This window comes from Ammospiza caudacuta, chromosome 25 (genome assembly GCF_027887145.1).
Source record: "Ammospiza caudacuta isolate bAmmCau1 chromosome 25, bAmmCau1.pri, whole genome shotgun sequence".
NCBI classification, from domain to species: Eukaryota; Metazoa; Chordata; class Aves; order Passeriformes; family Passerellidae; genus Ammospiza; species Ammospiza caudacuta.
This window is the reverse complement of record NC_080617.1, coordinates 6,137,380-6,161,233: the sequence shown is the minus strand read 5'-3', so window position 1 is coordinate 6,161,233 and position 23,854 is coordinate 6,137,380. Positions and strand designations below refer to the sequence as shown.

Here is a 23,854-nt window from a genome sequence, read left to right as displayed (position 1 = left end):
GGCGGGAGGGGGCGGCGGGAACGAACCGGGGGCTGGGGAGCGGATCCCGCCCCGTTCCCGATCTGCGGGATGCTGATCCCGGGGCTGATCCCGGGGCCGATCCCGGGGCCGATCCCGGGGCCGATCCCGGGGCCGATCCCGGGTCACGTCCGCGGATCCTGCGGAGGGAAAGGGAACTCCCGGAGGAAGTTCCCTTTCCCTTTAAATGCAAATCCCGGCTGTGCAATCGGTGTCCATCGGGCGGGGGGCGTCCGGTGGGCCCGGGGTGTCCGGTGGGCTCGGGGTGTCCCTCGGGGTGTCCCTCGGGGTGTCCATCGGGTCCCGGAGGCCGGAGCGGGCCTGGCTCAGGTCAGTCTCGGCCGTGGCGCTCCGGACGGCGGCCAAAGGGGACAAAGGGGACAAAGAGGCTCCGAACCGGAGCTGCCCGGTCCTGGCACCGCGCGGGGCTCGGGGGGGCCGGCGGGACAAAGGGGTGACGGTCCCCATGCGGTCCCTGTGCTCCGCTCTCCCCGGGGTGTTTCGGGGCCGAAATCCTCCTTTCCATCTCGCCGGGGCCCGGCCGGAGCTGCGGCTGCGGTTCAGGCCCCGGCCGAGCTCCTGCGGGGATGCTCCGGGCGCGGAGCCCCCCGGGAACGGGCACCGAGCTCCTGCTCCGGTCCTGCCGCCGCCAGCGAGCCCCGGGGCGGTCGGGGTGCCCGTGGGTGTCACTCCTTAACACGGGGGGTCCCGGTGGCCCTGGCCGTGTCCCCTTCTATCCTGGGTGTCCCCGACCCTCTCCGTTGTCCCCGGGGGTCCCGGTGCCCCTGGATGTGTCCGCTTGTCCCGGGGCTCCCCCAGCCCCTCCGCCGTGCCCCGGGCATCCTCATCCTCTCCCCGTTATCTCCGTGCAGGGAAGGAGCCTCCACACGCCGTGTCCGCCGCACGCCCGGTCCCGGTCCTGATCCCGGTCCTGGTCCCGGTGCCATCGGCGCCATGGAGGAGCGCAGGAAGAAGCGGAGCCCGCAGAGCTGCCTGGCCCAGCCGCCGCCCGCCGGGGCCCCGCGGCCGCTGCCCCCGAGCAAGAGCGCGTCCTTCGCGCTGCCGCTGCCCGCGCTGCCCTCGCCCCGCCAGCGGCCGCGGCCCCGCCGGTCAGTGCGGCCCGGGGGCACCGGGAGCGGTGCCGGTACCGGTGCCGGTACCGATGCCGGTGCTGACGCCCCGTTCCCCGGCAGGGCCAGCAAGGAGCGGGCGCGGGCGGGCGCCGGGGGCTCCCGGGGGGCGCCGCTCCAGCACAGCTTCCTCACGGATGTGTCCGACGTGTGCGAGATGGAGCGCGGGCTGCTCAGCCTCCTCAGCGACTTCCACTCGGGAAAGCTGCAGGCGTTCGGTCAGGGACGGGGGGGGGGATCCATGGGATGGGATCCATGGGATGGGATCCATGGGATTTGATCCATGGGATGGGGTGGATGGGATCCATGGGATGGGATCCATGGGATTTGATCCATGGGATGGGGTGGATGGGATCCATGGGATGGGATCCATGGGATTTGATCCATGGGATGGGGTGGATGGGATCCATGGGATGGGATCCATGGGATTTGATCCATGGGATGGGGTGGATGGGATCCATGGGATGGGAAGGGATGGGATGGGATGGATGAGATGGGATCCATGGGATGGTTTAGGATGAGATGGGATCCATGGGATAGGATGGGATGGGATCTATGGAATGGGATCCATGGGATGGGATGGGGTGGGATGGTTTGGGATAGGATTTGTTCCATGGGATGAGATGGGATCCATGAGATGGCATGGGATCCATGAGATGGCATGGGATCCATGGAATGGGATGGGATTTGATCCATGGGATGGGACGAGGTGGGATGGCATCGGATGGGATCCATGAGATGGGGTCCATGGGTGAGGATGGGATGGTTTGGGATGGGATGGGATGGGATGGGATTTGATCCATGGGATGGGATCTATGGAATGGGATCCATGAGGTGGGATGGGATGGTTTTGGATGGGATTTGATCCATGGGATGGGATCCATGAGGTGGAATAGGCATGGGGAAGGAGCAAACTGAGGAATTTTGGGGCTGGGGAATTTTGGATCCACAGGGAAGAGGTGGCATGGGGAAAATGTTGGATCCAAGGGAAGGAATGGGATGGATGGATGGATGGATGGATGGATGGATGGATGGATAGATGGATGGATGGATGGATGGATGGATGGATGGTGGATGGATGATGGATGGATGCATCAGGGGCAGGCTGGGTGCTGGGATTGGTCCACAGGGAAGGTGCTCTGGGGCTGTGCTGGACGCTCCCCAGGGATGTTCTGGAAGGTTCTGGTGCCCCCAGGGAAGGAGTGCTCCTTCGAGCAGCTGGAGCACGTGCGGGAGATGCAGGAGAAGCTGGCGCGGCTGCACTTCGGGCTGGACGTGTGCGTGGAGGAGCTCCCTGAGGAGCAGAAGAAGGCGGCGGCTGACAGGAACCTGGACCAGCTGCTGGCACACGTGAGTGGCACCTGTGACACCCTGTGACACCCCTGTCACCCCTGTCCCTTGCCAGGCCTGGCACAGCCTGGCATCCCCTCTGCTCCCTCAGCTCTGCCTTTGCTCCCACAGCTGGAAGAGCTCAGCAGCTCCATGTATCCTTGGCTGGTGACAGTGACAGTGACAGTGGCAGAGGTGACAGTGGCAGGGGTGGCAGTGATGGTGGTGATGGGTGGCAATCGCAATGGTGGCAGTGGTGACGGTGATGACAATGATGGCACTGCCCGTGATGGCACTGACAAGGGTGGCACTGGCAGCGATGACAGTGGCCGTGGTGGCAGCGACTGTGGCAGTGGTGACTGTGGCAGGGGTGGCAGTGATGGCGGTGTGGGTGACAATGGCAATGGTGGCAGTGACAGTGGTGGCAGTGACACCGGTGACAGTGACGGTGCTGGCGCTTCCCCTTGACCCGCTCTCAGACAGAAGCTGCACCTGGCCGAGAGCTCGGACCCCGAGGACGCGGGGCCCTGACCCCGGCCCTGTCCCCGTCCCCGCCGTCCCCGGGAGCCCCGCGCGGGCGCGGCGCTGTCCCCGCCATGGCGGCGGCGGTCGCGGCCCGATGACGGCAGCAGGCGGCGCCGGGGCCATGGCGGCCGCGCCGCGCCCGCGGGCCGGGGCTGAGGCTGAGACCGAGGAGCGGCGGCGGCTCCTGCGCTCCGTGACGCGGCTGCAGGTGCGGGACCGGCCCGGGGGAACGGCGGGGAGCCGGGAAGGGACGGGGAAAGGCGGGTGGGGCCTTTGAGGGGGGCACTTCGGGATGAAACCCCTGGGGTGGCACATCTGGAGAGGGCTGAGAGCGCACCCCGGGCGGGCAGGCACCTCCATGAGGGCACCTCGGGGCGGGCACCTCCGTGAGGGCACCTCAGGGCGGGCGCCTCCGTGAGGGCACCTCAGGGCGGGCAGCTCCGTGAGGGCGTCCCCGGGCGGGCAGCTCCGTGAGGGCACCCCTGGGCACGGGCGATGAGATGGTTTCGGTGCCGGTGCCCGGTTGGGTTCGGTGCCGGTTCCGGTTGGGTTCAGTGCCGGTGGCGGTGCCCGGTTGGGTTCGGTGCCGGTGCCCGGTTGGGTTCAGTGCCGGTACCGGTGCCCGGTTGGGTTCGGTGCCGGTGCCCGGCTGGGTTCGGTGCCGGTGCCCGGTTGGGTTCGGTGAGGGTACCGGTGCCCGGTTGGGTTCGGTGCCGGTGCCCGGCTGGGTTCGGTGGCGGTGCCGGTGCCCGGTTGGGTTCGATGCCGGTGCCCGGCTGGGTTCGGTGCCGGTGCCCGGTTGGGTTCGGTGCCGGTGCCCGGTTGGGCTCGGTCCCGCTCAGCGCTGCCCCCGGCCGTGCCAGGCCTGTGCCAGGGGGTTCCTGCTGCGGCGGCGCCTGCGGAGCGTGCGGGCGGAGTTCGAGGCCGCGGTGCTGGAGATCGAGGGCGACCTGAGGCAGCTGCGCTGGAGCGGCCGCGTCCTGCAGCGGCCGCGCTTCGGCGCCGAGGTCCGTGAGCAGCGGGGCACCGGGAGCGGTACCGGGAGCGGGGCTGTGCCCGGTGGCAGCGCTGACCCCGTGCCCCTGCCCGCAGGACGCTCCCGGCCCTGCCCCCGCAGGATTTGGCGCTCCCGGTGCAGCCCGGCCTGCCCAGGTGAGTGAGTGAGCCCAGGACAGGTTGGGATGGCTCAAACCAGAGCAGCAGAGCCGTTTTTTTTGTTTTAAATATATTTTATTTTGTGTATATTAATATTTTCTTTGATATTTCTTTGGTTTTTGATACTTTTTATATATTATACATTATATATAATATATAATATATACTATATTATATATAGTATATAATATATATTATCTATTATATATTATCTATTATCATCTATTATATATTATATAATATATATTATATATTGTATTATAATATTATATAGATAATATATATATGATATAATATATTATAATATATAATATATAATATATAATATATAATATATATATTTCCTCTTTTATATTTTCTTTGGTATGTTTAAATTTATTTACCTTTTCTTTTATATATTTTCTTTTGTTTAATATTTTCTTTTACATATCTTCTTTTAATATATTCTTTCATATTTCTTTATATTTTCTCTTATACATCTTTTATTTTAATACTTTCATTGATATTTTCTTTGATATTTTCTTTTATGTTTCTTTTATATTTCTTTATATTTTCTTTTATATTTCTTTATATTCCTTTTTTTTCTTCCTATTTTCTTCCTGTTTATTTTTTCTTAATATTTTTTTTGATATTTTATGTTTCTTTTATATTTCTTTTACATTCTCTTATATTTCTTTATGTTTTCTTTCATATTCCTTTTTTCCTTCCTATTTTCTTCCTATTCATCTTCATTTTTTCCTCCCATTCCTCTCATGTATTTTTTTACGCTCTCTTGATTTTTTAAAAATATTTTCTCGTCTTTTTCACTCTCATTGTATTGGGATTTTTTTTTTTTTTCTCTTTTCCTTTATTTTTTTTTTTTTTCAGCACTCTCCAGGAAAACCTTTGGATCCAGGGGAGGCTGCAGAGAACAAAAAAAGAAAAAAATGGGGCAAGTTAAATCCTGGTGGAGCAGAGCGGGGTGGGAACATCCCCCCCTCAACCCCAAACCCCAAAAACCCCAAAACCACCCCAAACCCCCCAGATTTGGGGTGTGGTGCTGCTGAAAGCCCTGAGGAGGAAGAGGAGGGAGCCCTGGAGTGGGACAGTGACAGCAGCGAGCTGGGAGCCAGCACAGGTGAGGGACACGAATATTTTGGGAATATTTTGGGAATGTTGGAGAAGCCCCCTCAGGGCTGAATTTTGGGTTTTTCCCAATTTTTTGCAGGAATCCCAGAGGAGCTGCAGGGCCTGAATTTTGGTTTTTTCCCCATTTTTTTGCAGGAATCCCAGAGGAGCTGCAGGAGCAGCCAGCACATGACTGAATTTTGATTTTTTCCCCATTTTTTTGCAGAAATGCCAGAGGAACTGCAGGATCAGCCAGCACATGACTGAATTTTGATTTTTTCCCCCTTTTTTTTGCAGAAATCCCAGAGGAGCTGCAGGATCAGCCCCTACATGACTGAATTTTGTTTTTTTCCCCATTTTTTGCAGGAATCCCAGAGGAGCTGCAGGATCAGCCCTCACAGAGCTGAATTTTGATTTTTCCCCAATTTTTTTGCAGGAATCCCAGAGGAACTGCAGGAGCTGCCCCGACATGACTGAATTTTGATTTTTTCCCCCTTTTTTTTGCAGAAATCCCAGAGGAGCTGCAGGATCAGCCCCTACATGACTGAATTTTGATTTTTTCCCCATTTTTTGCAGGAATCCCAGAGGAGCTGCAGGATCAGCCCTCACAGAGCTGAATTTTGATTTTTCCCCAATTTTTTTGCAGGAATCCCAGAGGAACTGCAGGATCATCCCCTACATGACTGAATTTTGATTTTTTCCCCTTTTTTTTTGCAGAAATCCCAGAGGAGCTGCAGGATCAGCCAGCACATGACTGAATTTTGATTTTTTCCCCATTTTTTTGCAGAAATCCCAGAGGAGCTGCAGGATCATCCCCTACATGACTGAATTTTGATTTTTCCCCATTTTTTTTTGCAGAAATCCCAGAGGAGCTGCAGGAGCAGCCAGCACATGACTGAATTTTGATTTTTTCCCATTTTTTTTTGCAGGAATCCCAGAGGAGCTGCAGGGGCTGCCCCGACATGACTGAATTTTGATTTTTTCCCCATTTTTTGCAGGAATCCCAGAGGAGCTGCAGGATCAGCCCCTACATGACTGAATTTTGATTTTTTCCCCATTTTTTTTTTGCAGGAATCCCAGAGGAGCTGCAGGATCAGCCCCTACATGACTGAATTTTGATTTTTTCCCCTTTTTTTTTGCAGGAATCCCAGAGGACCTGCAGGATCAGCCCTCACAGAGCTGAATTTTGATTTTTTCCCCATTTTTTGCAGAAATCCCAGAGGAACTGCAGGATCAGCCCCTACATGACTGAATTTTGATTTTTTCCCCATTTTTTTTTTTTTGCAGGAATCCCAGAGGAGCTGCAGGATCAGCCCTCACAGAGCTGAATTTTGATTTTTCCCCAATTTTTTTGCAGGAATCCCAGAGGAACTGCAGGAGCTGCCCCGACATGACTGAATTTTGATTTTTTCCCCCTTTTTTTTGCAGAAATCCCAGAGGAGCTGCAGGATCAGCCCCTACATGACTGAATTTTGATTTTTTCCCCATTTTTTGCAGGAATCCCAGAGGAGCTGCAGGGGCTGCCCCGACATGACTGAATTTTGATTTTTTCCCCATTTTTTGCAGGAATCCCAGAGGAGCTGCAGGGGCTGCCCCGACATGACTGAATTTTGATTTTTTCCCCATTTTTTTTGCAGGAATCCCAGAGGAGCTGCAGGATCAGCCCTCACAGAGCTGAATTTTGATTTTTCCCCAATTTTTTTGCAGGAATCCCAGAGGAACTGCAGGATCATCCCCTACATGACTGAATTTTGATTTTTTCCCCCTTTTTTTTGCAGAAATCCCAGAGGAGCTGCAGGATCAGCCCCTACATGACTGAATTTTGATTTTTTCCCCATTTTTTTTGCAGGAATCCCAGAGGAGCTGCAGGGGCTGCCCCGCTGGGAGCTGCAGGCCCTCAGGACTCGGCTGCTGCTGGAGCTGCTGTGGGTCCAACAGGCCATTGCCAGCAGGAAACAGGTGAGGAATGGGGATTGAAAAGGAAATATGGAGGAAAATCAAAGAAAATATAAAGGAAATATCAAAGAAAATATAAGGGAAAATATATAAAAAAAATTCAGAAATATCAAGGGAAGTATAAAGGAAAATATAAAAACAATAGAAAGGAATAGCATGGGAAATATAAAGGAAAATATTAAAATATAAGGAATATTAAAGAAAATATGAAGGAGATATCAAAGAAAATATAAAGGAAAATATTAAAATATAAGGAATATTAAAGAAAATATGAAGGAGGTATCAAAGAAAATATAAAGGAAAATATTAAAACATAAGGAATATTAAAGAAAATATGAAGGAGGTATCAAAGAAAATATAAAGGAAAATATTAAAACATAAGGAATATTAAAGAAAATATGAAGGAGATATCAAAGAAAATATAAAGGAAATATTTTAAAAAGTAAAGGAATATAAAGGAAAATATTTTAAAAAATAGAAAGGAATATCAAGGAAAATATAAAGGAAAAGATAAAATAGAAATATCCAAGAATATATAAAAGAAAATGTAAAGGAATAGAAAGGAAAATATTAAAATTATATAAAGCAATATAAAAGAAAATATAAAGGAAATATAAAAGAAAGTATAAAGGAATATGATAGAAAATATAAAGAAATATCAAGGAAAATATAAAGGAAAATACTTTAAAAATATAAAGGAATATAAAATATAAAAGAAAATATAAAAATAGAAATGAATATCAAATTATGAAGGAAATATCAAAGAAAATAGAAATGAATATAAAATATAAAAGAAAATATAAAAATAGAAAGGAATATCAAAATATGAAGGAAATACAAAAGAAAATATAAAGGAATATAAAGGAAAATATTACAGAAAATATTAAAAAATTAAAAGAATATCAAAGAAAATATAAAGGAAAATATAAAATAAAATAGAAATATCAAAGAAAATATAAAAATATAAAGGAATATCAAAGAAAATAGAAAATATAAAGGAATAGAAAAGAAATATTAAGGGAATATAAAAGAAAATATAAAGAAATCTAAAAAATAAAGTATCAAATCTATATCAAAGGAATAAAAAATATAAAGGAAATATTAAGAAAATAAAATATAATGGAAATATATCAAAGAAAATAGAAAGGAAATATAAATAAAAATATAAAGTAGAAAATATAAATAAAAAGAAATATCAAAGACAATAGAAAAGGAAATAGAAATTAGAAAATAAAATAGAAAATAGAAAATATAAAGAAATATCAAAGGCAATAGAAAAGGAAGTAGAAAAGAAAATATAAAATAAAATAGAAAATAGAAAGAAATATCAAAGACAATAGAAAAGGAAATAGAAAATATAAAGAGATCTAAAAGAAAATATAAACAAATAGATGGGAAACACAAAGCAATGCAAGCAATGCACATCGGGCTGTGTCTCCCCGCAGTTCCTGCTGCTGAAGCAGAAGTTGGGAGTTGCTGCCCCTCCCAGCAGCATCCCCGAGTTCCTGGCCTGCTCTGGAGAGGCCCTGGGGCTGCAGCAGCCGCAGCTCTGATGGCACAGGGACAGCTGGGGGTGCCTCACCCCGGGAAATGGAGCTGAATCCTGCTGGGGGTGTTGGGTGTGAGCAGCACTGAGCAGCAGCAGCCATGGGAGTGTCCTGGAGGGATCCTTCCCTTCCCTTCCCTTCCCTTCCCTTCCCTTCCCTTCCCTTCCCTTCCCTTCCCTTCCCTTCCCTTCCCTTCCCAAACCTTCCCAAACCTTCCCAAACCTTCCCAAACCTTCCCAAACCTTCCCAAACCTTCCCAAACCTTCCCTTCCCTTCCCAAACCTTCCCTTCCCAAACCTTCCCAAACCTTCCCTTCCCTTCCCTTCCCTTCCCTTCCCTTCCCTTCCCTTCCCTTCCCTTCCCTTCCCTTCCCTTCCCTTCCTTCCCTTCCCTTCCCTTCCCTTCCCTTCCCTTCCCTTCCCTTCCCTTCCCTTCCCTTCCCTTCCCTTCCCTTCCCTTCCCTTCCCAAACCTTCCCAAACCTTCCCTTCCCTTCCCAAACCTTCCCAAACCTTCCCAAACCTTCCCTTCCCTTCCCAAACCTTCCCTTCCCAAACCTTCCCAAACCTTCCCTTCCCTTCCCTTCCCTTCCCTTCCCTTCCCTTCCCTTCCCTTCCCTTCCCTTCCCTTCCCTTCCCTTCCCTTCCCTTCCCTTCCCTTCCCTTCCCTTCCCTTCCCTTCCCTTCCCTTCCCTTCCCTTCCCTTCCCTTCCCTTCCCTTCCCTTCCCTTCCCTTCCCTTCCCTTCCCTTCCCTTCCCTTCCCTTCCCTAACCTTCCCTAACCTTCCCTTCCCAAACCTTCCCAAACCTTCCCAAACCTTCCCTTCCCAAACCTTCCCTTCCCAAACCTTCCCAAACCTTCCCAAACCTTCCCACCCCACCCCACCCCACCCCATCCCATCCCACCCCATCCCACCCCATGGATCCCATCCCACCCCATCCCATGGATCCCATCCCATCCCATCCCACCCGACCCCATGGATCCCATCCCATCCCACCCCATGGATCCCATCCCATCCCACCCCATCCCACCCCATCCCATCCCACCCCACCCCATCCCATGGATCCCATCCCACCCCATCCCATGGATCCCATCCCATCCCATGGATCCCACCCCATCCCAGGGGATCCTGCTGGGGCTGAGCTGGATGATCCAGGTGGGACAGGAGGGTTGGCGCTCCCAGCAGGGGCTGTGGAGGAGCTGGAGCTGCAGGAAGGAGCTCTGCCCACAGAACTGGGGGGATTCCGTGTGGGAGTTGGGGTCTGGGGTGGCTCTGCACTGTCCTGGGTGTCCCAGGGGGGTTTTGGGAGTGCAGAGTGGGGAGGGAGGGCAATCCCCTGATCCTTGGGGTGAGGCTCATTCTGCCTCTGGGAATTCTCTCCTGGACAAAGGAGCTGGTGCTTTGGCAATTCCTTCAGCTCAGGGACACCCCAAATCCCTCAGAAAGGGACATGCAGGGACATCCCAGATCCTTCAGAAAGGGACATCCCTTGGGGACATCCCAGATCCTTCGGAAAGACACATCCAGGGACATCCCAAGTCCCTCAGAAAAGGACAAAGGGACATCCCAGGGACATCCAGAGACATCCCAGGTCCCTCAGAAAGGGACATCCCAGGGGTCATCTGAGATCCCTCAGAAAGGGACATCCAGGGACATCCCAGGTCCCTCAAAGGGACGTCCCAGGGACATCCCAGGTCCCTCAGAAAAGGACAAAGGGACATCCCAGGTCCATCAGAAAGGGACATCCAGGGACATCCTAGATCCCTCACAAAGGGACATCCCAGGAGACATCCCAGGGACATTCAGGGACATCCCAGGTCCCTCACAAAGGGACATCCAGGGACATCCCAGGGACATTCAGGGACATCCCAGATCCCTCAGAAAGGGACATCCCAGGGGGACATCCAGGGACATCCCAGGTTCCCTCAGGGACTTTCCCCCACACTGGTGCTGTTCTCCCCTGCCCCAACCCCACAGCAGATGTGGATCCTTCTGCTCTGGAATTCTGGAATTCTTTTTATTTTTTGAGAATAAAAAAAATCTTTTCCTGATGCTGAAGCTGTTCCTGCCTGGCTCACTGGTTTCTCCTGGTGTCTCCATGGCTGAGGGAAGGGTGGCCAGGACAGGACAGGAGCTTTGGGACTTCCCAAATTGTGACAGGGAGGTGACAGCACCTGGACAGGGGTGGGACACGAGCTGCTGATCCAGGAATCCTGGTGGGAACCTGGATCAGATCCTGGGGGATAAATCCTGCAGGATCGGAGAGCCCTGAGGATGCACAGGAGGGTTTGGGGTGCTCAGGAGGCCGCTCAGGAGGTTTAGGGTTGTCACAAGGGTTTGGGGTGGCTGGAAAGGTTTGGGATTCTCAGAAGGGTTTGGGATTGATTGTCAGAAGGGTTTAGGGGAACTGGAAGAAGTTGGTTTGGGCTTGGCAAAAGGGTTTGGGCTCAGTGAGGGGCTGCTTGGAAGGGTTTAGGGTGGCTGGAAGGATTTGGGATCAGTGAGGTTGAAGGGTTTGGGGTGCCCAGGAGGCTTTAGGGTGCTCAGAAGGGTGTGGGGTGGGCAGAAGGGTTTAGGATAACTGGAAGAATTTGGTTTGGGCTTGGCAGAAGGGTTTGGGCTCAGTGAGGGGCTGCTTGGAAGGGTTTAGAGGTGGCCAGAAGGTTTTGGGGTGCTCAGGAGGGTTTGGGGTGGTCAGGAGGGTTTGGGATCAGTGAGTGGCTGCTTGGAAGGGTTTAGGAGTGCTCAGAAGGGTTTAGGGGTGCTCAGAAGGGTTTGGACTAATCAAAAACTCCCATCAGTGCCAGGAGGTCACACTGGATAATTTATTAACCCTTTCTTACCCCCCTTCAGTGCTGTCCAAGTTTGGTCACTGTGGCCTTCAAAGAGGCACCAAAATCCCCTTAAGGCACAAAGCTGGCTGCTGTCCCTGCAGTGGGGAGTGCAATCCATGGGATTTGTTTGGGATCCATCCCAAAACACCTTCCAAGGTGAGCCCTGGATCATCCTCTGCTGTTCTGCTGCTGCCTCAGGCCCCAGCCAGGCACAGGGACACCCCCAGCATGGTGAGCAGCATTCCTGCCACAGCTCCTGGGGGGGGAACAAATCCAGGATCAGCAAATGGGGACAAACCGGGAATCTGCCCCAAACAACGACCTCCAGCTCCTGCAGTTTGAAATTCCCCAATTTCCTGCTTTTTCCTGACCACCTGAGCAGGGCACGGTGACTTTTGGGCCACTCCTTTTCCATGGTGGGCATTTTACTGAGGGAAATTTAAATCCTTTTAGCTTTAAACAGACAATTCTGGCTTTAAATTCACCAGTCCTGCCCAAAAATCTATTTCAATTCCTTTTCCCTTTTCAATGGGATAAAAAATCCCATTGAAATGGGAATTTTCCATTCTCATTTCAATTCCCTGCAGCCAAAGCTGCTCTGACCCAGTTCAAGCCTTGTGGGGTGTTTGGTGTCTTCAGGTTAGATTGTAAATTAAATTATACATTAAAATCAAATCTCCCACATGAAAAATCAAATCCCCCCACATTATAAATGAAATCCCCCATATTAGAAATTAAATTTTACATTAAAAATCAAATCATCTCAATCCAATAAAAGCTGGAAGTGGGGACTCACTTTTGCCCCCAATGTCCTCTCCCAGGATTTTCCCAGTCACCAAGGTCACAACCAAAGCCAGGGAGTTGCAGAGTGGCACTGCCAGGGACAGGTCTGAAACGTGAGATCCAAGTGCAGAAATTTGATTTGTTTGGGATTATTCCAAGGGATCTTCTTGCTGTTTGGCTGAGCCACAAAATCCCATCAAAGCACCCCAAAAAAAGCAGCAGGATCTGACCTGTGGAGGCCAAGGTGAGGTAGAAGAGCAGAGATCCAGCCTGGTTGAGCAGGAAGGGCACCAGGTACTGCAGGAGAACACAGAGCTGCCTGAGGTTCCAAACTGGTTTCAATCCTGGAGGTTTTTCCCATTCCCAGGGCTCTGGTTTTGGTGTCTCTGGTTTCCCTCCCTGCAGGTGGTGCTGGAGGAGGGCAGGAGCCCCTGGATGTGACCAAACCTCCACCAGGACTGGCAAATTCCAGGCCAGGTTGGTTCTTTTCCCTCTGGCAGGGAAAATCCTGGCCCAGAGCAGCCCAGGGATTGATCTTCCCTTTCCTTTGGGAAGTGGCGGTGCTGGAGAAACCCTGGAGCTCTTTTTTTTCTTTTGTTTTTGAGGATTCTGTGGTGCAGGACACCTGGGAGAGGTGGGAATTCTGCAGGAATAACCCCCTGAGCGTGGGGAATTGTGGATATTGGGGTTTCAGCAAGGATACCAAATTTTCAGCAGAGTTTTCTTTATCTCTTGATGTCCTGGTCCTTTTATTGTTATTTTATTATTCAGATAAGACAGTCCACAAATACATTGAATTAACAGAGCTATTTTACATTATTATCTGAGTTAGTTCCACAAATAAAATATTTAACAGCACATAGTTTGTACTTTAATAGTATGAGAAGCTCTAAGCTATATTTATCATATTATTATTTAAATAAACTACTTGGTGCATACAAAACCTGATATATTATATTATATTATATTATATTATATTATATTATATTATATTATATTATATTATATTATATTATATTATACTATATTATATTATATTATGTTGTTATGTCATATTATATTATATTATATTATATTATATTTTCATTATGTTACATATAACTGCTTTACATTAATTATATAATAATATATAAATATACATTATATATTAATTAAATTAATTAATTAATATTATTTAATATTAATAAACTATATATAATGTAATATATATACTATATACTACAAATATAATATAATATAATATAATATAATATAATATAATATAATATAATATAATATAATATAATATAATATAATATAATATAATATAATATATAGACTATATATAATACAATATGTACAATATATATAATACATATAATATATATTATATTACATTATTATGTTACTATATTATAGTATAGTATAGTGTATTTATTATATTTATTATATTTATTGTACCAAAAAGCAGTTAAAAGGGATTACAAGCTGCACTATATCAGGATCTCTGTGATTACCAATAACTTGCAGAAGCCAACATACCAATGACAAAGAAGCCATTAATGATATTTATAATTTATAATTAATGCCAGGCGGGCTCTCACCTGCCAGTTGAGGCTGAGGAATCGCAGCTCCGCCAGCAGCTGCCGCAGGCGGCCCCGGCCCCGCTGCTGCTCCATGCCCGCGGCTGCGGCCCTCAGGAACGGGCCGGTCCCGCCCCAGAGCGCGGCCACCAGCGCCAGGGCCAGCGCCTGCCCTGCGGGGAACGGCGGGGTCAGAGCCGGGAGCCAGCCCGGCCTCAGCCCCGGGAACAGCGGGGTCAGAGCCGGGAGCCAGCCCAGGGCCAGCGCCTGCCCTGCGGGGAACGGCGGGGTCAGAGCCGGCAGCCAGCCCGGCCTCAGCCCCGGGAACAGCGGGGTCAGAGCCGGCAGCCAGCCCGGCTTCAGCCCCGGGAACAGCGGGGTCAGAGCCGGGAGCCAGCCCGGCTTCAGCCCCCTTGATGCCTTCAGTTTTAGGTTTTATATTTTCCATACTCTGCAGTGCCTTAGTGTGTGACTCTGAACTTAATATGAAGTGTTTTAGCAAGGTCTCCTCACAGCTCGGTCACACAGAACAATCCTTTTCCTCTCCTCAGTCCCACAGCACAATCCTTTTCCAGCCCCAGAACCAAGGACACCGCTGCAGCCTCAGCCCCCAAAAGTGCAAACAGGGAATGGAGGGGAACAAACTGGGAGGGTGGGACTGCAGAACCTGAGCTGGAATTGGACACTGAAGCCCATATGGAAATGGACCAAAACTTATAAAAGTGTGAAAACTCGTGACTTGGGGTCTATCTTGGGTGTAGCCACAGCCGGGCTCTTGTACGGCCCAAGGTGTATCAATTAAAGGTCTTTTAACAAATGCCTGCTTTATTCTTTAACTCTGTCCAGCCTCTGTTCCAGAGAGCCTCTCCAGGCATCACCCTCAGCACCGGGCAGTGCCCGGGGCCCGGCCGGATGAGCCCGGAGCAGCCCGGGCCGGTGCCAGCTGTCCTTGCCCGCGGGACCGGCTGATCCCCAAATTCCTTCCCCATTCCACGTCCCCGTCCTGCCACAAGAGCCCGACCCTCCCTCCTCGCACCCCCTCAGCCCTCCCAGCCACGTTTCCCCTTCCCATCCAAACCCTCCCCGCGCCGCCATCGCTCCCTCCTCACCCGCGATCGCCATGGCAACGCCGTGACACTTCCTGCTTTCCCGGAAGCCCCTCTGTTACCATGGATACCGGGACGTATTTCCGGCGCGCCGCCGCCATCCCGGAAGTGCCGCCCCGTGAGGCCTCAGCGTGGCCGCCATGGTGAGAGCGGGATGGCCGCGGGCTCGGAGCCGCGAGTTTCGGTGCCACCGATGATTCACCGGCTCCGCACCCTCGGTCCGAGGCTCCTGGGCGCGGCGGCTTGGCTTGGCTTGGCTTGGCTTGGCTTGGCCGACCCCCCGCGTCCCAGGAGCCTCGGACCGGGGGCCGCGCTCGCCCCCCCCCATCCTCACCCTCATTAATTATTTAATCATTAATTACAGAAGCCCATCCTGCTGCAAGGCCATGAGCGCTCCATCACTCAGATCAAATACAACCGCGAGGGAGACCTGCTGTTCACCGTGGCCAAGGATCCCGTGAGTGCTCCCCACCCGCGCTAATTAACCGTCCATTAATTAATCCTTAATTTTAATTAATTTTTTGCCCCCTTCCTCGCAGATTGTCAATGTTTGGTATTCGGTGAACGGCGAGAGGTTGGGGACCTACAATGGGCACACGGGAGCTGTGTGGTGTGTGGATGCTGACTGTATCCTTTGATCCCCAAACCGGTTTTATTTCATGTTTTAGTGGCTGAATCATCGCCGGTGCTTCCTCCCGGCTGCTTCTCATCCTCCTCTCCAAGAGCAGCATTTAAATTCTTCTGCTGCCTCTTCTTTTCCTTTTTTTTTTTGGGTGTTTTCCCATTTGAAATAACATCCCAATGGATATCTGGGTTTGTCGTGCCTTTTGCTGCTTCTCTGGGTATTTGGGAAGGTTTTCCACAGGCAGCAGAGATAAAAGTGTGGAAAAATTGTTTAAATGTAAGAACCTGAACCTTTTCTTTTAAATTTCATGAGGGAATTATGGGATTTTGCCATGGGAACACTTGGGCTCTGTGTTGCCTTCCCTGGGGGAGGTTTTGCCCCCCCAAAAAATCCCTTTTTGGGTTCAGAACCGTTCTGTGAGTGCCCTGGCAGGGGAATTTGGGGCTGATTTTCCCTTAATGGAGGCCCAGGGGACACCAGGCACGTCCTGACCGGCTCTGCAGACAACAGCTGCCGCCTGTGGGACTGTGAGACAGGTGAGAGCACCCCAAACTCCCTTTGGGGACACACCTGGGACAGTCCTGGGACATCCCTGGGCCTGGGGACATTGCTGGGACACTGCTGGGACTCCTCCCCTCCCCTGTTAAAATCTGAGGCTGCCCCAAGCAAGGCTGGAAGTGACCCCTCAGCGCAGGGTGTGGAACTGAATCCGTTCCTAAATTGCCTTCCAGAGCATTCCAGGGTTCTATTCCAGGCTGTTTTTAATGAGGGAATCACTTCCCAGCTCCCTGAAAATTCCTTTTCCCTTTTAAAATTTGAGGCTCCTCTGAGCGAGGCTGGAAGTGACACCTCAGCACAGGGTGTGGAACTGAATCCACTCCTAAATTCACTTCCCACCTAAAACATTTCAGGATTCCATTCCATGTTATTTTTAATGAGGAAGTCATTTCCCAGCTCCCTGAAAATTCCTCTTCTCTTCCACTGTTAAAATCTGAGGTTCCCCCAGCAAGGCTGGAAGTGACACCTCAGTGCAGGGTGTGGAGCTGAATTCATTCTTTAATTCCCACCCAGAGCATTCCAGGATTTTATTCCATGATCTCCCAGTTTGTTTTTAATGAGGGGATCATTTCCCAGCTCCCTGAAAATTCCTCTTCCCCTCCTCTTGTTAAAATCTGAAATTCCCCTGAGTGAGGCTGGAATTGTCACAGCACAGAGATGTGGAACTGAATCCACTCCTAAATTCCCACCCAGATCATTCCAGGTTCCATTCCAGGGTTCCATTCTATTCCAGCACCTTCTCCCAACGAGGATGGGTGTTTTTAATGAGGGAATCTCTTCCCAGAACTTTGAAAATTCCTCTTCCCCTCCCATGTTAAAATTTCAGGCTTCCCCCAGCAAGGCTGGAAGTGACACCTCAGTGCAGGGATGTGGAACTGAATTCACTTCTTAATTCCCACCCAGAGCATTCCAGGATTTTATTCCATGCTCTCCAGGCTGTTTTTAATGAGGGGATCATTTCCCAGCTCACTGAAAATTCCTCTTCCCCTCCCCTTTTTAAAATTTGAGGTTCCCCTGAGCGAGGCTGGAATTGTCACAGCACAGAGATGTGGAACTGAATCCACTCCTAAATTCCCACCCAGATCATTCCAGGTTCCATTCCAGGGTTCCATTCTATTCCAGCACCTTCTCCTAATGAGCGTGGGTGTTTTGAAGGATGGAATCATTTCCCAGCTCCCTGAAAACTCATTTTCCCCATCTCTGTTAAAATCTAAGGCTCTCCTGAGTGAGGCTGGAATTGACACAGAGCAGGGATCTGTTACTGAATCCATTCCTAAATTCCCACCCAGAACATTTCAGGGTTCTATTCCATGATATTTTTAATGAGGAGAACATTTCCCAGCTCCCTGAAAATCCCTCTTTCCCTGTTGAAATCTGAGGCCGCCCTGAGCAAGTCTGGAATTGTCACAGCACAGAGACCTGGAACTGAATCCATCCCTTAATTCCCCCCCAGATCATTCCAGCTTCCATTCCAGCTTCCATTCCATGCTCTCCCAGGCTGTTTTTAATGATGAAATCCCTTTTTCCCCTGCTCTGCCCCCCAGGGAAGCAGCTGGCCCTGGTGAAGACCAGCTCAGCCGTGAGGACGTGTGGCTTCGACTTTGGAGGGAACATCATCATGTTCTCCACGGACAAGCAGATGGGCTACCAGTGCTTTGTGAGCTTCTTCGACCTCAGGGACCCCAGCCAGATTGGTGAGGGGCCAGGGGAGCCCCTCTGGGGTCCCACTGGGGCTTTTGGGGTTAAATCTCATGGGCAGGGATTCCTTTCCCCAGCCCAAGTTGCTCGAACCTGGAATATTTTCAGGGATGGAGCAGAGAAGCTTCCCTAAAAAATCTCTTTTGTGGATGGTTTGGAGTGGTTGGAGGTGATCACTTCAGCAAGGACACAATTCCTTCATCCCCTTCCTTATGGGATTTCAAAATGCTGCCCTGGAAATCTGAGCTCCATAAATAAAAATCCACCCTTGAAATCCTGGAAAGTCCCAAATCCAGCTGAGCAGGGATTCCTTCCCCTAGCCCAAGTTGCTCTAACCTGGAACATTTCCAGGGATGGAGCAGAGGGGATGATTCCCTAAAAAATCTCTTTTCTGGATGATTTGGGGTGGTTGGGGGATGATCACATCAGCAAGGACACAATTCCTTCATCCCCTTCCTTATGGGATTTCAAAATGCTGCCCTGGAAATCTGAGCTCCACAAATAAAAATCCACCTTGAAATGCTGGAAAACCCCAAATCCAGCTCAGCAGGGATTCCTTTCCCTATCCCAAGTTGCTCTAACCTGACCTGGAATATTTTCAGGGGTGGAGCAGAGAAACTTCCCTAAGAAATCTCTTTGCTGCATGATTTGGAGTTGTTGTGAGATGATCACATCAGCAAGGACACAATTCCTTCATCCCTTCCTTATGGGATTCTAAAATGCTGCCCCTGAACTCCCTGGAAATCTGAGCTCCAGAAATTAAAATCACCAAGGAATCCACCTTGAAATGCTGGAAAATCCACCCCCCTTCCCTATGGGATTTCAAAATGCTGTCCCTGGAAATCTGAGCTCCATAAATAAAAATCCACCCTTGAAATCCTGGAAAATCCCAAATCCAGCTGAGCAGGGGACATAAAAGGATAAATCTTAATTTTATAGGGGATTATAAAGCTCTCTTTTACCACAATTCCTTCATTGCCTTCCTTATGGGATTCCAAAATGCAGCCTCTGAGCCCCCTGGAAATCTGAGCTCCATAAATAAAAGCTACCAAGGAATCCACCTTGAAATGCTGGAAAATCCCAAATCCAAGCTGAGCATGGGACATAAAAGGATAAATCTTAATTTTATAGGGGATTATAAAGCTCCCTTTTACCTCAGGAGCATTGGGAATAGGGAAGAGCCAATTTGTGGGAATGCTGCAGCAGGGAGTTCATCCTGAATTCCTGCTCTTGAAAATTGAATTTCCCTAAAAAAATCTCCTTGCTGAGAGTGCTTGGGGGTGATTTTTTTCCCTAAAAAAATATCTTTGCTGGGAGGGGAGTGATCACATAAGCAAGGACACAATTCCTTCCCTCTTTGTTATGGGATTCCAAAATGCTGCCATGGAAATCTGAGCTCCATAAATAAAAATCCACCTTGAAATGCTGGAAAATCCCAAATGCAGGCTGGGCAGAGGGCACAGAGGGCTCAGAGGTGGCTCTGGGTGCCGATTTCCCCTTTCCCTCCCCCAGAGAACAACGAGCCCTACATGAAGATTCCCTGCAGTGACTCCAAGATCACCAGCGCCGTGTGGGGCCCCCTTGGGGAGTTCATCATTGCTGGCCATGAGAACGGGGAGCTCAACCAGTTCAGTGCCAAGGTAGGGCCTGGGACAGCCTGGGCAGCATTCCTGGGGGGATCAGGGCTGGGATGGGGGATTTGGGGGCTCCAAACAGCAGCTCCAGCAAGGATCATTGAGATATGGGGGTGCTCTGAGCGAGGCTGGAGTTGGCACAGAGCAGGGTGTGGAACTGAATCTGTTCCTAAATTTCCTTCCAGCCCAGAGCATTCCAGGTTTTACTCCATGAGCTCTTCTGTTCCATGTTTATTTTAATGGGTGAATCACTTCTCTGCTCCCTGAAAATCCCTCTTCCCTTCTCTTGTTAAAATCTGGGGCTCCCCTGAGCGAAGCTGGAAGTGACACCTCAGCACAGGGACATGGAAATGAATCCATTCTTAAATTCCCTTCCTACCCAAAGCATTCCAGGATTCCATTCCATGTTCTTTTAAGTTGTTTTTAATGAGGGAATCACTTCCCAGCTCCATGAAAATTCCCCTCCCCTGTTAAAATTTGAGGCTACTCCAGGTGAGGCTGGAAGTGATGCAGAGCAGGGACATGGAACTGAATCCTTTCCTAAATTCCCTCCCAGTGCATTTCTGTTCTGGGGGTTCTGTTCCTTGTTCTCCCAGGATTTTATTCCATTATCTCCCAAATTATTTTTAATGAGGAAAACATTTCCCAGCTCCCTGAAAATTCCTCTTCCTCTCCCCTGTTAAAATCTGAGGCTCCCCCAAGCAAGTCTGGAAGTGACACCTCAGCACAGGGTGTGGAACTGAATCCGCTCCTAAATTCCCTCCCAAAGCATTCCAGGGTTCTATTCCATGTTCTCCCAAGATGTTTTTAATGAGGGAATCACTTCCCAGCTCACTGAAAATTCCTCTTCCCTGCTCTGTTAAAATCTGAGGCTCCTCGGAGCGAGGCTGGAATTGACACAGAGCAGGGACCTGGAACTGAATCCATTCCTAAATTCCCACCCTGATCATTCCAGGTTCCATTCCAGGCTGTTTTTAATGAGGGAATCACTTCCAGGATTCCATTCCATGTTATTTGTAATGAGGGAATCCCTTCCCAGCTCCCTGAGAACTCCTTTTCCCCTCCTTTGTTAAAATTTGAGGCTGCCCCAAGCAAGTCTGGAAGTGACACCTCAGCACAGGGTGTGGAACTGAATCCATTCCTAAATTCCCTTCCCACCCAAAGCATTCCAGGATTTTATTCCATGATCTCCCAGGCTGTTTTTAGTGAGGAATCCCTTCCCACCTCCCTGAAAACTCTTTTTCCCTCCAGTCAGGGGAGCAGCTCTCCAATATCAAGGAGCACACCAAGCAAATCAATGACATCCAGACCTCCAGGGACATGACCATGTTCATCACTGCTTCCAAGGATAACACAGCCAAGGTGAGCTTTGTCTGCACTTTTCCTGCCAGGATCTCTCCTCAGAGGGGGGTTCTGCTCCTTGAGAATGTTCAGTGAGAAAGAAAATGAACAGCCAAGCATGGAAAGTGAAATATTTTGGTATTTCCGTAGAACATTTGCAGTTCAGATTCTGGAAGGTGGAAGATTTCCCTTTTTGGGGGAATATTTTTGGGATTTGAGCTTGGAGAGGGAACATCCATGCAGGTGAGGCCCAGCAGCTGGAGGAAATGAATTAATTTATCATTTTTCCCTCATAGCTCTTTGACTGCACATCCCTGGAGCACCTGAAGACGTTCAGGACGGAGCGGCCGGTGAACTCTGCTGCCCTGTCCCCCATTTTTGATCATGTAAGGATGAGCTCCCTGAGGCTCTCACTGATCCTGGCACTCCTGCAGTGTGGCTGTTCCCAGTCCAGCCCAAAACCAACACTCTGGAATAAGGAATAAACCTGGGGAATTTTTGCTGGGTCAGGCCCTGGGAGCAAAGTTTGGTGTGCTCTGATGGAAAGTGCCAGGGAGGTGGGAATTCCTCAGGGGGTTGGAGGCTGCTGGTGGATTTGTGGGATTATTGGGAAGTGCTGGAGGCTGTCACCACCTCTGGAGGTGTCCAGGGAACCTCTGGACCTGGCACTCACTGGTCTAAACTGGTTTTAAGGTGGGGATCAATGTTGGAGGTTTTTCCCAACCCCAAATCCCAGAGGGAAGCACTGAAGGGCTCTGTCTGTGATTTCTCTGGTTTCCTTCCCCTGCAGGTGGTGCTGGGAGGAGGGCAGGAGGCCATGGATGTGACCACAACCTCCACCAGGATTGGCAAATTCGAGGCCAGGTTGGTCCTTTTTTGTTGTTTTTGAGGATTCTGTGCTTTTGTCCCTCTTGGGTTTGTGACAATTTCCATCTTCCTCCTCCCAGGTTCTTCCACTTGGCTTTTGAGGAGGAGTTTGGCAGAGTCAAGGGGCACTTTGGGCCCATCAACAGCGTGGCCTTCCACCCTGATGGGAAGAGGTGAGAGCCTTGCAGTGTCCCCAGTGCCACTTTTGAACTGGGATATGACCAGACTCAGGGTGGGAGTGGAACCAGGCCCTGAATTCTCCCGTTCTGAGCCAGCCCAGGGAGTCACCCACACCCTGCCCCACACTTGGGCCACGTTCCTGAATTTTTTTCCACTTTGTGGTTCCTGTATCAGTTTCAGGAGTGGATGGGGAGGCCAAACTTCCCATTTTTGCTGCCAGCAGCATTCCTGACTCTGCCATTCCTGACTGACTCTGCCATTCCTGACTGACTCTGCCATTCCTGACTGACTCTGCCATTCCTGACTCTGCCATTCCTGACTGACTCTGCCATTCCTGACTGACTCTGCCATTCCTGACTGACTCTGCCATTCCTGACTGACTCTGCCATTCCTGACTGACTCTGCCATTCCTGACTCTGCCATTCCTGACTCTGCCATTCCTGACTCTGCCATTCCTGACTCTGCCATTCCTGACTGACTCTGCCATTCCTGACTCTGCCATTCCTGACTGACTCTGCCATTCCTCCCTGCAGCTACAGCTCAGTGTCCCCAGTGCACCCAGTTCCACTTTTGAACTGGGATATGAGCAGACTGAGGTGATTTCTGTGCTGGGAGTGGAACCAGCCCCTGAATTCTCCCATTCCCAGCCTAGGGAGTCACTCACACCCTGCCCCACATCCCTGATATTTTTTCCCACTTTGTGATTCCTGTATCAGTTTCAGGAGTGGATGGGGAGGCCAAACTTCCTATTTTTGCTGTCAGCAGCATTCCTGAGTTTCTCATTCCTGATTTTCTCTTTCCTCCTGCAGTTACAGCAGTGGGGGTGAGGATGGCTACGTCCGCATCCACTACTTCGACCCCCAGTACTTCGAGTTCGAGTTTGAAGCCTGAAGGAGGAATTTCCTTCACTTCTCCTCTTCTTTTCCCTTCTCCAAGCCCTTGCCCAGGGCTCCAGGAAGGGCCTGAAGTTGTTTTTGGCAGCGATTTTGGGGGTTTGGGAGGTTGGGGAAGTGGGAACTCTCCAGTGGTTTTTACTGGGATAAGAGTGAGGGGAACTGGAGTTGGCTGCCTGCCCTGCTGGGCATATTTATAAACCAGGGGGAGGGGAAAAAAAGAGGAAATAAATAGAAATCTTTTCTAAACACAAAGAAAAGCACCTCTGTGGGGTTTTTTTAGGTTGATTTTTCCCTATCTGGATCAAAATTAACCCAAGGACTTTGTTTTGCCAGCTCTGTTGTCATTTGTTCCACACCCATGGAGCAGTGCTGCTCCTCCTGGGACCTCTGCCCATCCATGAACTCCTTCCCAGGGAGGCTCCACAGCCTCAGCCCTGCCCTCAAGTGTGAAAAAGCTGCAAATTCAGCAGCCAGGAATTGTTTTGCACACGCCTGGCCCCGCTGCTCTGTCTGCTGGGCTGACCCTGAGCCAACTCCTCTCATGGAACAGACATTGCAGATATTTCCTTTTCCTGCCCTGGGAGCTCCTGTGCAGATCCTCACCCTCACACCCTCCTGGCTCTTTTATTTTTTCCTCTTTCCTTCCTCAAAACTGGGCTCAAGGGCAGAATTCCCAGACTGGCTCTGGGCCCAGAGCTGCTGGCACGACAGAGGCTGCAGCCTTGGGGATTTTAGGGGGGAGGATATTGGTTTTGTGTGTCCTGTTGGGGTTTTTTTTTGTGATCTTTTGGGGTTTTTTTGGTGTGATGGTTGGGTTTTTTCGGTGTGATCTGCTGGGGTTTTTCTGTATGATTTGTTGGGTTTTTTCTGTGTGATCTGCTGCCCTTCATCTCCAGAACCATCCACGGGCCCTGCTGCAATCCCAGTGAGAAGGAGCAGCTTCCTTATGGAAGAGCAGGACACAGGCCAAGGCTGGGAGAGAAATTTACTGAAACAAGCTCAG

General features: G+C 50.1%; 4 protein-coding genes across 4 annotated transcripts; 3 read left to right on the top strand and 1 right to left on the bottom strand.

Annotated features, from left to right (window-relative positions):
* Nucleotides 1-908: 908 nt before the first annotated feature.
* Nucleotides 909-3,100, top strand: CCDC28B (coiled-coil domain containing 28B). The gene is made up of 5 exons (XM_058819628.1): nucleotides 909-1,127; nucleotides 1,212-1,366; nucleotides 2,344-2,498; nucleotides 2,610-2,864; nucleotides 2,957-3,100. The coding sequence occupies exons 1-5, from the start codon at nucleotides 973-975 to the stop codon at nucleotides 3,098-3,100; spliced, it is 864 nt and encodes a 287-aa protein (XP_058675611.1). The 5' UTR covers nucleotides 909-972.
* On the top strand, nucleotides 3,097-8,874 carry IQCC (IQ motif containing C). The gene is made up of 6 exons (XM_058819627.1): nucleotides 3,097-3,262; nucleotides 3,558-4,009; nucleotides 4,095-4,154; nucleotides 5,025-5,274; nucleotides 7,114-7,223; nucleotides 8,666-8,874. The coding sequence occupies exons 1-6, from the start codon at nucleotides 3,097-3,099 to the stop codon at nucleotides 8,771-8,773; spliced, it is 1,146 nt and encodes a 381-aa protein (XP_058675610.1). The 3' UTR covers nucleotides 8,774-8,874.
* Nucleotides 8,875-11,606: 2,732 nt separating this feature from the next.
* TMEM234 (transmembrane protein 234) lies at nucleotides 11,607-15,153 on the bottom strand. Its single transcript, XM_058819626.1, has 5 exons — nucleotides 15,124-15,153; nucleotides 13,968-14,303; nucleotides 12,615-12,681; nucleotides 12,398-12,490; nucleotides 11,607-11,857 (listed from the first exon to the last, which is right to left on the bottom strand). The coding sequence occupies exons 1-5, from the start codon at nucleotides 15,151-15,153 to the stop codon at nucleotides 11,796-11,798; spliced, it is 588 nt and encodes a 195-aa protein (XP_058675609.1). The 3' UTR covers nucleotides 11,607-11,795.
* A 21-nt stretch (nucleotides 15,154-15,174) lies between these two features.
* On the top strand, nucleotides 15,175-23,119 carry EIF3I (eukaryotic translation initiation factor 3 subunit I). Its single transcript, XM_058819979.1, has 11 exons — nucleotides 15,175-15,195; nucleotides 15,417-15,509; nucleotides 15,592-15,679; nucleotides 16,148-16,213; nucleotides 17,780-17,929; nucleotides 19,446-19,573; nucleotides 20,819-20,929; nucleotides 21,205-21,294; nucleotides 21,699-21,772; nucleotides 21,856-21,948; nucleotides 22,765-23,119. The coding sequence occupies exons 1-11, from the start codon at nucleotides 15,193-15,195 to the stop codon at nucleotides 22,844-22,846; spliced, it is 978 nt and encodes a 325-aa protein (XP_058675962.1). The 5' UTR covers nucleotides 15,175-15,192; the 3' UTR covers nucleotides 22,847-23,119.
* The last annotated feature ends 735 nt before the right edge of the window (nucleotides 23,120-23,854 follow it).